Source organism: Podarcis muralis, chromosome 5 (genome assembly GCF_964188315.1).
Source record: "Podarcis muralis chromosome 5, rPodMur119.hap1.1, whole genome shotgun sequence".
Taxonomy (NCBI): domain Eukaryota; kingdom Metazoa; phylum Chordata; class Lepidosauria; order Squamata; family Lacertidae; genus Podarcis; species Podarcis muralis.
Window position 1 is genome coordinate 69,674,163 of NC_135659.1, and position 13,838 is coordinate 69,688,000.

The following is a 13,838-nucleotide window of genomic DNA, read 5'->3' on the forward strand; positions in this document are numbered from 1 at the left end:
ATTTGCCAGTGCCTGTGACATCACTGCCAACGAGGGACACAACTTCCTGCACTCGTACCATTTTGTAATATTGTAATATTTAAAGACGTTCTTTGCTTCTTTAGGAACTGAGCAATTTCCCATAATGTGTGGGGGGGGGGGACTTTTCACCGGTTCTGTCCCATTTATAGAACATCTTACTCAGACAAGGGAGGGGATGCACCAGTTTTCAACCAGAATCAAGATTTCTTGATTCTCTGAGTCTTTTAGTGGTTGATTTTAATGCTGTGCTTATTGAATTCTGCTTCAACAAATTTTAATAACTTAATCTTAGTTTGCATTTTATTATTGCTGATTATTTGTCTGGACTTTTACGACCATCTTGATGCTTGTTCCAAGCCATTTTAGTAGAAAAGTGACAAAGAACATTTTCAGCTGAATAAATAACAGGTTTGCAAACACATATTTGTCATGCATGCAGTTTTATGCTGGGCTTGGAAAGAAAGTAGCCAGTCAGGAATTATATTGGATTGATTTTCTAAATATTATTTACTTATTTACATTTATTAGATGGTAACTGGCCCAACGTCACCCTGTGAGCTTCATGGCTGAGTGGGGATTCAAACCCTGCTGTCCCAGGTCCTAGTCCAGAACTCTAACCATTACGCCACACTGGCTCTGTGGGAGTCAGCTGAGTCAGAAATAAGCACTGTGCCAAGGAGCAGAGTAGGCACAAGATGACCCAAGTGAAGGCCTATCAAATCCAGCACCCTTTTCCTCCCAGATGCTTCTGGGAAGCCAGAAGCAGGAAGTGAGGGCAGTGGCTCTTTCCTGCTGTACTTTCCGTGCTCTGAAAGCCTGTTGAGATATTTGCTAAACCTCAAAGGTCCTTATAGTTAAAGCTATGGTTTTCCCAGTAGTGATGTATGGAAGTGAGAGCTGGACCATAAAGAAGGCTGATCGCCGAAGAATTGATGCTTTTGAATTGTGGTGCTGGAGGAGACTCTTGAGAGTCCCATGGACTGCAAGAAGATCAAACCTATCCATTCTTAAGGAAATCAGCCCTGAGTGCTCACTGGAAGGACAGATCCTGAAGCTGAGACTCCAATACTTTGGCCACCTCATGAGAAGAGAAGACTCCCTGGAAAAGACCCTGATGCTGGGAAAGATGGAGGGCGCAAGGAGAAGGGGACGGCAGAGGACGAGATGGTTGGATAGTGTTCTCGAAGCTACCAGCATGAGTTTGACCAAACTGCGGGAGGCAATGGAAGACAGGAGTGCCTGGCGTGCTCTGGTCCATGGGGTCATGAAGAGTCAGACACAACTAAATGGCTAAACAACTGGTGCTGGAAAACTGATAGAGAACCAGAAAAATTGTGTTACTTCATAACAGTCTTGGCAGGCTTCAGCTTCTATTGACTTCTGGAGTGCTGGGCTAGGTTTTCCCTCGGCCTGGCCACTTCACATGTTGTGTTGGGTTCTCTGCCGTGAAAAGGGCCACCTTATGCCCTTTGACACTGGCCCAGCAAGATGCCTTCCAGACTGAGGAAGACCAAGAAACCGAGGGGTCGTGTTAGCCATGGCCACAGCCGTATCGGCAAACACAGGAAGCATCCCAGAGGCCGTGATAATGCTGGAGGTTTGCACCACCACAGAATTAATTTTGACAAATATCATCCTGGTTATTTTGGGAAAGTTGGTATGAGGCATTACCAGAACTTCAGTCCTACAGTGAATCTGGATAAACTCTGGACACTTGTTAGTGAGCAGACAAGACTCAAAATTCTTCAGCAGAAAGGCGGAAGAGAAAATCAAAGAAGTTGGTGGTGCCTGTGTGTTAGTGGCATAAAGGATTTTCTATGTATCCAGCTGTGTATTCATAAAAAAGGGGCCACCTTATTAGCTAGTGCAGGGGTCTGCAACCCGCGGCTCCGGAGCTGCATGTGGCTCTTTTACACCTTTGCCGCGGCTCTGGGGCGGATACTAGCGAGGGGAGGAGGCGCATTGTGCACCCCGACACTCCCCACTGTGGCGGGCGCTGTACTGGCTGTGACGTCACATGGGGGCTGTGCGTGCATTAGTCACGCACCGTCCCGACGTCACCTTTCCGCCCGCCCGCCCGCTACATTGTAAGGGGCATGTACGCTGGTCACTGCATTGAAAGGGGGCATGTACGCTGGTCACTGTTTTGAAGGGGAGTGAAGAACACACACACACAAAAAGGTAACTTGTTAATTTAACGTTTATTTCTATGAGGAGGAGTAATTCTGAGGGGTCAAACAAAGAAATAATAAAAAAGTGACAAAAAGGTTATTTTTATAATGATGAGTTTTGCGGCTCCCAGTTTTTCTTTTCTTCAGAAACGGGTCCAAGTGGCTCTTTTTGTCTTAAAGGTTGCAGACCCCTGGGCTAGTGGTTTGAGCAGTGGGGCCATGTGGCAAAGAGATGGGACCACTCTCCCAGCTCACACTGAAATGGGGAGTGAGGGGGTGTGACGTTCCCTGCCTGTCATCCTACCAACTAGGAGGGAAAGGTGGCTTGTGAAGCTTAGCTTCCTGTAAGGACGTCAGCTGCTTTCATCTTATTAGTTCCTCCTGCCTTCCCTCATGACAATGTGAGTTTAATTTTCTTTCTGAAGATGATGGATCTGTTGTTTTCACCCTATTCTCCCCTTCTTTCCGGATGGATTTATTGCCTGTTGTGAGCGGCTATTGATATAGTTTGCCGAGGTTTTTAAGCTACTTTGAAAACACAAATTAAAATGAATAGAAAGTGTCTGGCAAGCCCAGAGGGTAGAGTCTTTGTAGCTGAGCCTTTTTTAAAAAAAAAAAAAAACCAACCCAAAACATTTCTCTGCCAAGCTGCATCTTGGAGCTCAGCAGCATCCCAGGAGAGCCAGTGATCTAGGATGAAAGCCAGTTTCAGACAAAATCTTTGCATTCATTAACCTGGACCTGAGCCAGAAACCCACCGTCCAGAGATCCCAAGCCCAGAAGTCACATGTTAACAGAGACACAGGAAGCATGGTGAGTGGGGAATTGCTTTCCTCCTCCTGTGTCTTTTTGGTACAAGAGTGCAATCCTGCACGCACAGTTTCAGAGCGCATTCATTACACATGGAAGTTCCCAGGTTGACTTACAGGTTTTGGTAGCAGGTGATGAGCAAGAGTTTTTGAAGAGACCCCAGGGATCCTCCTCCAATCAGAGTAGAGAGTGTTGGACTACATGGACAGATAGGCAACCATTTATGGGTCTTTCCTTCCAACTCTACAATTCTATGATTCTTTGAAAAAAACACACTTTTTCTGCAAAGCCGTCTCCCTTAAAATATTGAATTTTTGTATGTTATTTTCACTCTGCATTTTTATGCACACTTCACGCTGGCAAATGCATTTTTGTGCATGTTACATGGCTGGAGAACCGCATTGCAAACTTTGGTGAATTTCAAAGGAGGGCTGTATTCCAGTTTGCATATTGTTTGGAAAGTGTAAATTAGGAAGCTTTGGCTTTAAATGTGAACTGAATCAAATTTCTACCCCAGGCAGTTTTGATATGTAACAGAAATATGCATATAATCTTTTTTTAAAAAAAAAAATGAAAATAGTTAAATCTTGAAAGTAATTAAAACGACTGCTGAATCTAAGCTGCAGCAAATGATGCACAAAGTGTGAGATTTATGGCTTGGCTGAGCAGAGAATACAACATTGTATAATTAGGGAGAGGGAATGCTATTTTCCGTGTAATGTTAAAACAGTAGAAAGAAAGATCAGTCCTTTCTACACATTAATTTGTGGAATTTGCTGTCCCAAGATGTGATGGCCACTAGTTTTAGATAGTTTTAAAAGAGGATTACATAAACTAATGGAGGATAAGTCTGCCAGCGACAGCTATATACTACCTCCAGGTCAGAAGCAGCACACCTCTGAATAACAGGTGCTGGGGAAGAACAAACTGCAGGGGAGAGCTATTGCCTTCATGCCCTGCTTGTGAGCTTCCCAAAGACATATCGCAGACCCTCCAAGTTGTCCCTATTTTCCAGGGACAATCCCAAATTTGCAGAAGCTGTCCTGGTTTCTGATTTGATCCTGGAATGTCCCGCTTTTCCTTAGGTCGTCCTATTTTCATCAGAGAAATGTTAGAGGGTATGGAGTTATGCGACCCCAACCAAGGAGATAAGGAGATACAACCTTTCGAAGACAACGGAAGGCAGCCCTGTATAGTTTTTATATATGTTGGAAGCCACCCAGAGTGACTGGGGCAACCCAATCAGATGAGTGGGGAATAAATAAATGATGGTGATTATGGAATAGGACATCCCTAGTTTCATCAGAGAAATGTCGGAGGGTATGATATCGTGGGTCACTGGTGCAAACAAGACTATAGATTAGATGGACTACCAGGCTGTACTGTGTGAGTTTGAATATGTAGTTATTATTGATTTCGTATTTTGCGCATTTGACTTCCTGGAAAGTCAGTAGCTAGAGATCCTTTTGAAAACAGTTCCTAGCCTGGTTGCTGTTGCTTGAAGCAAACGTGTCTTCATGGGCTTAATAAGCAGCACAACACCCATCGTCCATTCCACTTTATTACCGTAATGCCACATATAATTGTGGTTTCAGATTGGCTTTGGCACTACCGTGAAACAGAGTGGCTGCTCTTTTCATAGTATGGTTACAGCCAAAGGCTACCCAGTGGCTGTTGCTCAGAAAGAATGTTGTAATTTAAGCGGGCAGGATACCTAATTAAACCACAGCACGGGAGCTGCATGGTGAGGTTTTTAACAATAAAGTGAGTTGTTCTGCTATTGCACTGGGGGTCAAAACAGACAGATCTGGGCAAGGCGGTTCTGATATATAAGCAAGTATTATCCCACCACTCTGCCTGCTTGCAAGTCTGCATGCCTAAACAAAAAGAACAGAAACAGCACCATATTGCAGCAGGGCTGCCAGGGCAGTTGTCCTGAATTTATTCTACACTGCCTTCCTCAAAAAACTGGTTACCCTTCACCTGCATCAGGCAGAAAGGAGAAAAGGAGGGGCCTTGAAGTTGTCCATCAATAGTTAGTACCCGGACAGGAGGCTGAGCAGATAGTCTTCCCCATTATATCTACTTAAATTCTAGTATTTTTTCCTATATTTGCATCTATATGCATAAATTAGCACAAGTAAATTATTTGTAAATCTGTGCTGCACCTTAGTAGCCACCCTAGAAATTATTGAGATTAATCAGACCTCTATGGACAAGGTTCATTCCTCAAAGGAATGCTTCTCATTCATTTCATTTTAAAAGCCCTGTACAATTTCATAGCTTCATAGAATTGTAGCATTAGAAGGGACCCTGTGGATCCACTAGTCCAACCCCCTGCAATGTAGGAATCTCAGCTAAGGCATCTCTGGCAGATGGGCCACCCAGTCTCCCCTTAAGAACCTCCAATGAAGGAGAGTCCAGCACCTTCTGAGGGAGTCATTTCCATCCATTGCATTCCCCTCTGTCATTTGCTTCTCTGCATTCATGGCTGGCTCTCAACATATCAGGTTAATGGCTGAGCGTTTAGGAAACATTGCTTTCTTAGAGCATTGCTCCACCATTCCTTATTACCACTCAGCATATAAGCAACTGTAAAAGGTAAAGGGACCCCTGACCATTAGGTCCAGTCATGACCAACTCTGGGGTTGCGGCGCTCATCTTGCTTTATTGGCCGAGGGAGCCGGCGTAAGGCTTCCAGGTCATGTGGCCAGCAGGACTAAGCCGCTTCTGGCAAACCAGAGCAGCACATGGAAATGTCGTTTACCTTCCCGCCGGAGCGGTACCTATTTATCTATTTGCACTTTGACGTGCTTTCAAACTGCTAGGTTGGCAGGAGCAGGGACCGAGCAACGGGAGCTCACCCCGTCACGGGGATTTGAACCGCCGACCTTCTGATCAGCAAGCCCTAGGCTCTGTGGTTTAACCCACAGCGCCACCCGCGTCCCATAAGCAACTGTAGATACCCATTATTAAGTGGTGATCCTTCTATGGAGTTACTCTGGTTTGCTTTAGACAAATGATCTTCAGGATCAGGTTCGAATGAAACTGGATCAGTGTGTTGACAACAAAAGCCGACTGTGCACCATGAGGACTGGCTGGAAACTGATGACATCACAAACTCCCCTCCTCCCCAAAGCAATGTTTCCGTGTTATAACAAAACTGATTCTGCTTCCCTTTTAAGGGACACTGAATCAAATAATTGTACATGTAGGCAGCCCTTTCAAAATAAGAAGAAGGTGGATAGCCCAACTGAAACAAGGTGGGAAGGGGCAGCTTATGTACAAAACCAGCTCGTTTCTTTTCTTTTTAGCCATCTTTTGATTTGCTGGCTAGTGCATATGTTGGCGGGGGGGGGGGGTGGAATTGCAGCTCATCCTGATTTATATGAAAGTTTGTGCATGCAGCGTGCACCTTTCTTACCAAAAAAATTGAAGAAGAAAAATGAGGAAGGACAGTTGCCAACAAGACCCAGATAACCTGTCTGCTACCTGAGCTGAGTAAACAAGGATTAAAATGAGGGGCGGATGTTGATACAGAGCCACAAATGTACTGACTCTCCCGTCAAGTCTCCCCACCCTCTTTGCCTCCTTTGATTCTCTCTTCCTTGCAGTCCATCTGATGCCACCCAAACCCACTGTTTGTTTTCCCATTTGTGCCGGGGCAGGAAGCTGAGCTGCCAGACAATGGGCAGACTCGCTGATGACTGCAAAAGAAAGGCAAAAAGATTTGCTGCTGTGGGTGGGTTGGCCCAAGGGGCATGTGCTCATTGCTTTAGAAGCTGCCGTCATTGTCCTGACTTTTCAACAGCCGTGAAAACAAGTACAGGCAAAGAAGGGGGGGGGGGGTTGTTCCAGTTTATTATGGACAGGAGCAAGAGGAGGGGGAGGGGGGGCAACAGAACAAAACAAAGGCACCCAGACCTTCTGTGATGTTCTGAATCTAAGATTTCCTTAGATCCATCCTCGGTTGATAGGTAGTTTATATATATTCTAACCTAGGCAGAGAATGAGCCTTATTAGGTGCTGAAACCTCATCATTGTTTTGACATAATTGATGCATCTTTTAGAAGCACTGGGGGCCATTCTGCAGGATCAAAGAAAGCAAGCCTCAACGGCTTTTAGGATTAATGTTTGTCTCCTTAAAGAGACAATAGCACTATATATATATATATATATATATTTGCTTTCGTATATATATATATATATTCACATAATGGAAGTGGAGTGGCTAGCCTTGTTGCCGGGGGGGGGGGGGGCGTAAAGGAGACCCTTGTTCCAGATATCATGTTCACCCTTTTGTAAATGGGGAGGAAATGGGCATGAGCCCCCGGAGAGAGGCGATCACATCCTGCAAAGAGTGAATGAATAGAAGAAAAAGGAAGTTAAATAATAACATTCATGAAATGGTACGTCATAATGGGAGTAGAGGAGAACATTGCTGTTATTAGGGTTTGTATTTTGTTTAAGGACTATATGAATACTCCTGCATTTAAGTCACATAACAGAACAGCAGTCCTTTAAATATGCTTTTGGACAGAAAATATATGCTGGCATATATATATATATATATTAGGTGGAGAGTTATCATTTGTGCCCCCGATGCTTATCCTTACAGCAAACGCAGTTGCCTCTCTTTGAGCGAAGCATTGCATTTCCCACAAGTGCAAAATGTTGTGTTTTACATGCTGGGAAAATCTGGCAACTTTGCAACAGAAATGCTACGTTTTAAGAAGATGTGTAGCTTCCCCATGACCAACGAGTAGCAACTATAGGTTAATTTTGGGGAAAACCCAATGCAATAGAAGGGACTGTTGGAATTGTATAGTCTCCAACATCCCACTGATCAAAATTAGGATGCTCTTTTTTTGGGTCCCGAGCTCTCGCAGGAGCCAGCTGACACAAGACCAAAGAAAGAGTGCCTGCTTGGAATTTATTGCCTTCTGTTATAAGATTCAAGAGAACGTCAGTGTGTTCTTCCTATGGAGGCAATTGGGGATTCTTTTATATGCCTTTGAAGCAAGGGTGTTTAAGGACTACTTTGGGACACAGAGAAAAGCAAATCCTATTTTCATGTTCCACAAAGATACCTGCCAAGCCTTTTTCTCAATATAAATCACTCTGGAGTGTTAAGATCCATGCAAACTAGTTCACACCTCTGAGTGAATTATTGCCTTCTATTCCTCCTTGAATGGGTTATGTATGTTTTCAGTACTGGAGAGCTCGGAGAGTGCTCCTTCTCTTACTTATTTTGGCAGAGAATGCAGCGTCTGGGAGAAGACTGCTTTTAAAAGGCCAGGCTCAGCACCGTCTCGCTTTTTAAGCAGGTGTCAGATTATGACATGGTTTTCCCTTCTCAGGGCAACTGCTCTGCAGATGTCTCATTATTTCTAAAGAGAGCGAATGGCCTGGAAACCATTTGCCAAGGCACTTTAGGCTGCCTTGTTCTCTACAGTCAGCCTGTCCTGTCTCCCACCCACCCCCTTTCTTCTGCACTTGGCACCACTGGATATAGCCTTCTCCGTTTTAGGGGTCCATTTCCCTGCTTTTATCTGGCAACGCTCAGAGAAATCTCTGTGCTGCTCTGCTGCATTGGAATGAGGAACAAAGCTTTGCAAAAGTGCCGCAAGTCAAGCTCGGAAGAAATGGCAAAGTTGGGCATCAAAGAGCAGTGAGCGCCTAGGTTCTTGGCACAGGACGGTCAGGAGCAGAGCCTTTGAAATCAGACAATAGAAGAGCTCTGACTTAAGACAAGCAGCTACATGGGAACACCTTCCACAGTTCCTGGTGTTTCTCAACGATAGCCCAGAAAATAAACCCTTCCCCCACTTACTATATAGTTAGTGCCAGGTCATAATTTTAAGGACCAGTGGGAATGCAGAATGTGTATATATATTTAAATTCACAGCCCCGATCCAGTTCTACCCATAAGAAGGGATGTGTGGATTTGTCAACTTCAGTTTCTCATTTTCCCAGTCTTCTGACATTTTTTGCAACAATTTGCAAAATCGGTTTTGACTGGTCTGTTTTAGGGGGGGGGGAATACATAAGCTTCTTCATCCCAATAGGTCTTTGATATGAGCAGAGTGTTTGTTGAGCCAGTTTAAATAGTTTTGCTTTGAGTGTTTGGTTTTGGGTTTTTTTAATGTTTCATAATTGGATGGCTTTAAAAGAGAATTAGACAAATTCCTGGAGGATAAGGCTATCGATGGCTCCTGGCCATGATGGTTATGATCTACCTCCATGGTAGGAGAAGGTAGTGCTACTGAACAACAGTTGTTGGAAACAACGGGAGGGGAGAGTGTTCTTATATTCAGGTCCTGCTTGCGGGTTTTCTCACAAGCATCTGATTGGCCAATATGAGAACAGGATTCTGGACTAGATGGGCCTGATCCAGCAGACTCTTCTTACGTTCTATTCTAATGGTGTTAATAACTGCCTTTATATGATGGTTTGTGTTAAGAGGTCTTATTTTTGTGAGCCACCTTGGGTACCTTGTGGTAGACAGATGGTATACAAGTACATAGAAATAAGTCAATACTGACTCTGGTGTATATGACAAGACACACCTCTGCTATGAGGACTATGGTGACGGTGACTGTTACAACTGCTAGACCTTCCGGGGGTGAAGTCAAACCACGGTGGTTTGACTATTAACTTGTAACTGTGGCCGCCGCAACCACATAACACCAGTCCTGAGAGATCTGCATTGGCTCCCAGTACGTTTCCAAGCACAATTCAAAGTGTTGGTGTTGACCTTTAAAGCCCTAAATGGCCTCAGTCCTGTATACCTGAAAGAGTGTCTCCACCCCCATCGTTCAGCCTGACACTGAGATCCAGCGCCGAGGGCCTTCTGGCGATTCCCTCATTGCGAGATGTGAGGTTAAAGGGAACCAGACAGAGGTCCTTCTCAGTACTGACGCCCGCCCTGTGGAACACCCTCCCTTCAGATGTGAAGGAAATAAGCAGCTATCTTATCTTTAAAAGACATCTGAAGGCAGCCCTATTTAGGGAAGTTTTTAATATTGAATGCTGTGTTGTTTTTAACACTTGATTGGGAGCCGCCCAGATTGGCTGGGGAAACTCAGCCAGATCGGCGGGGGTATAAATAAATTATTATTATTATTATTACCTCCTGCATTAGCACCACCGAAGTTACCGCTCTGGGCAACAAGTCTGGGCAGTGTGTGTGGAGGTCCTGGGCTGCCCATACGACAAGACTCCTCCTTTGTCTTGCCTGTCTTTGCTCCAGCCTCTTCATACCTCTTCTGGTTTGGAGATGTCCTGTGGGAGGGAAGCTGGTCACCGTAGGAGCTGGGTACAGCCTGCCTCATCGCTATCTCTTGCTTCCCCTCCTCTCCAGACTCTGACTCTGACTCTGGACTGCTCTCTGCTCTTCCTGCCCACTAAACCTCTTCAACTTCCAACGCCTCCTCTCCCTCTGACCACTCATCGTCATCCCACCTTCCTCTGCCTCCAGCCAGTCCATGACTTGCTACCCTTGGGTTTAATTACAGTAGAGGCTGAAATCAAAAGGGTTGAACCTAATATTTTTCTTTGTTTATGATTATGATGCATCTGTGTGTGACATTCTTCTTTAGCCTTTATTACATGCTGTGGAAACCGTGTGCAGCCTTTCATATGCAAGGGACCTATCAGGTATATGATGTATTCCATGTCTATTGTACATATACATGAGAGTATATACTTCTGGTGCAAAGAATGTGCAAGCCATCCATTCAATGTGTGCACCTAGTCTTGGTCTTTAAAAAATAAAATGAACTCCACCTTGAAATCCATGGCTCATTCCCCATGTATTCTCTTAAAAGCTTTGTCAGCCCAAAACATGGCAAGCAGAGCCCTGGCTTAGGCCACATTCCTTGGGATCAACTCCTCTGAGATGCGTATTTTGGCCCTTGTTGAATTTAACTTGGAAGGGACGCTCTGTGCAGCAGACTGAGTGAAGTCTGATTAAAGAGCACATTCTCAAAACAGATAAATAAACAGCAGTCAGATAACCACAAACCAGCCTCACAAATTATGTTCTTTCCCCCACAGTAGTTATCAGTTAAACTCTTCTGAAAATATTATTACCATTTATTAAATTTGTATCCCACCCTTCATCCGAAGATCTCAGGGCAGTTCACAAATCCATTGATTGGAGTGAATCTAGGCAAACTAAGAAATTCATTAAATGATTTGCAAAGTAAGGTTGGATTAAAGTTACCACCTTGTTCCTGCTCCTGTTCTATGAACAAGCAGGCTGGGTGATACATAGAAATTCAGTTGTAAGGTTTTTTTGTGGGGTAGAGATAGTGATGGATCAAACCACCAGCTTAATATCTGTTTTTCAGCCTGTGTGTCTTGCAGTGTAGTAGACCTAGCATTAAAAAGTGACAACTCTAATATTCTTGTAAGACTGTGGCTTTGATTCTGCACGTAACCACCTGAGAGAGAGAGAGAGAGAGATGATAGATAGATATAGATAGATAGATAGATATAGATAGATACACACACATGTAGAACTTTCATCTTGATATCCAGGACAAGTAGTTTTCCTTCTAGTCTAGTCACTTGTTATTTAAAAAGTTGTTTGATGCTGCATGCTTGAATGCTTAATAATGCAGTATAATTTTTTTTTAATATGATTTGAAAATACCATAGTAGGTTTTGCAGATATTTAAAACTGGTATGTAGATTTTTATGCATACAAGTCAGGATCAATATATTTCTGAAGTGGAAAAGACACACACAAAGCCAATGGCAATATGGTATTGTGGCTCTCTGTTGGGAAATAGGATTTAATTTAAATCCCTGAAAATAAGAGCTTTCATCTTTCCCTGCCAGGGATTGGTTTCCATACCTCTTTTATGCGTACAATATTCTGAAATTTTATCCAAGAAACTTGACATAGGATAGAACTGCATACCCTCCAACATTTCTCAGATGAAATGTTACCTCTCCCCGTGTTGACTAATCAGCACAAACAGCTTAGGGTAAGACATCTCTTACAGACCATGTTAGGAGCAGCCATTGAGCAAGCCCTAAACTGGGAAAGAAGAAAGTAGGTAGAACATGCAGCAATTTTGGCTTCCCCTAGAAAAGCAATGCAGCTCCAACGCATGCTTTGTGGCATGCAATCTCACAGCCCCAATAATTTGCCATGCTCCTATTTTCATTAAGTTTCCTTCCAAGCTCAAACACATCATCTGCCCTGGGAAAGTGGAGCTGAAGTTGTACAACCACATTGCATGTCCTGCAGCAATGCATGTCCTATGGTACTGGTTTTCAGAGTTGTGCCTTCAGATAACGTGTTCTACATTGACTCATCGCCTAAGGAACATCTGCATGTCTGCCATGGTAGCCTAACACATTGCAGAAGATTCTGGGGCATGTTGTATTGTGGCCGCTCAATCAGTTCATGAGTGACATTGTTGTTGTTGTTTAGTCGTTTAGTCGTGTCCGACTCTTCGGACACGACTAAATAGTCCAAACTACAAGAAAGAAGATTCCACCTAAACATTAGGAAGAACTTCCTGACAGTAAGAGCTGTTCGACAGTGGAATTTGCTGCCAAGGAGTGTGGTGGAGTCTCCTTCTTTGGAGGTCTTTAAGCAGAGGCTTGACAACCATATGTCAGGAGTGTTCTGATGGTGTTTCCTGCTTGGCAGGGGGTTGGACTCGATGGCCCTTGTGGTCTATTCCAACTCTATGATTCTATGATTCTATGATTCTTCGTGACTCCATGGACCAATGAGTGACATTAGCAAAGCCTGGTATGCTCCAGCATCACCTGCTGAGAACTATCAGTTTATTTGATTAGGAAAGCTGTTTCCTTCAGCCACCTTACACCCTACTTGGAGTACTGAAGGCATGAAACTTGAGGTCAGTGGTAGCTGCTTGTGTAACATGCCATTCCTGCCCAGTACTGTGGGCTCTGGCAGTGTTTGCTGTGGTTGCTGCTGTTTTCACCAGACCGCTCCCTGCCAATCTACCTCGAAGCAGTTGGCAAGAGATCAGAGGTAAGGCGCTGCCAGAATTTTGTGGAATGGGCCATTTGCTTTTGTATACCTATCAGGAGTTTCAGAAAGTATCAAGGAGGCAGGGGAGAGCCTAATCTCTTGAGCTCCTCAAAACGGAATCGTTGAGGAAAGTTGCCCTATTATCTACAAGAGTAAACTGGTTTTGCTGTCACAATGAGGGAAATGCCATTGTCTGCCTTGGTATGTTACAACTTACAAAAATGGAAGAAGTTGGTGTTCAGGATGTGCCGAGATATTTAAGCCTGAGGTTCAAACTCTGTTCCTGGTGATCGCAGGCTGAGGGTGCGTACACAATTTACATTTAAAGCACATGTATAGCACATAACTTCCCCCAGGGGTGCCAACTTGGATAAAAGATTGAGGGGGCCCAGATAAGCTGCTCCCCTGATCACATGACATGCTGCACACACACTATTAAGTTGTGGGTGAACATATCAGACGGCACAGCGATTCTTCAAACAGCTCTTGTTTATTCACAGGCCAGAACAGAACTGAACTGAAGGGGTCAGCCAGCCTGCTTATATAGAGCTCCATTACAACGCAACTGTAACCATTTTCTGTAACTATCCAATCACTGAATGTCACTTTCAATCCCCTATTTGCATAAGTGGACCTGAGTGAAAACTATCTACAGTATCCCCCTGCTGGCCCAGGGTGAGAACTTCAGTACATAACACACACCATTTGAATAGCAATGCTCACCAACTTTGGGGGGCCACAGCCCCCTCATATAATTTATTGGGCAGGGGTGAAGACTCTCCAGTTCCTTGGAGTTGGCTCCTATGACTTCCCCC

At 44.2% G+C, this 13,838-nt stretch overlaps 2 protein-coding genes across 2 annotated transcripts in view; both read left to right on the forward strand.

The window, feature by feature from the left end:
• LGR6 (leucine rich repeat containing G protein-coupled receptor 6) overlaps positions 1-13,838 on the forward strand; it is a 145,527-nt gene that overhangs the window by 34,015 nt on the left and 97,674 nt on the right. The window lies entirely within an intron of this gene.
• LOC114599432 (large ribosomal subunit protein uL15-like) lies at positions 1,503-1,830 on the forward strand. The gene is given in 2 exon segments (XM_028734672.2): positions 1,503-1,754; positions 1,756-1,830. Coding segments are annotated over 2 exon segments (318 nt in total). The 5' UTR covers positions 1,503-1,509; the 3' UTR covers positions 1,829-1,830.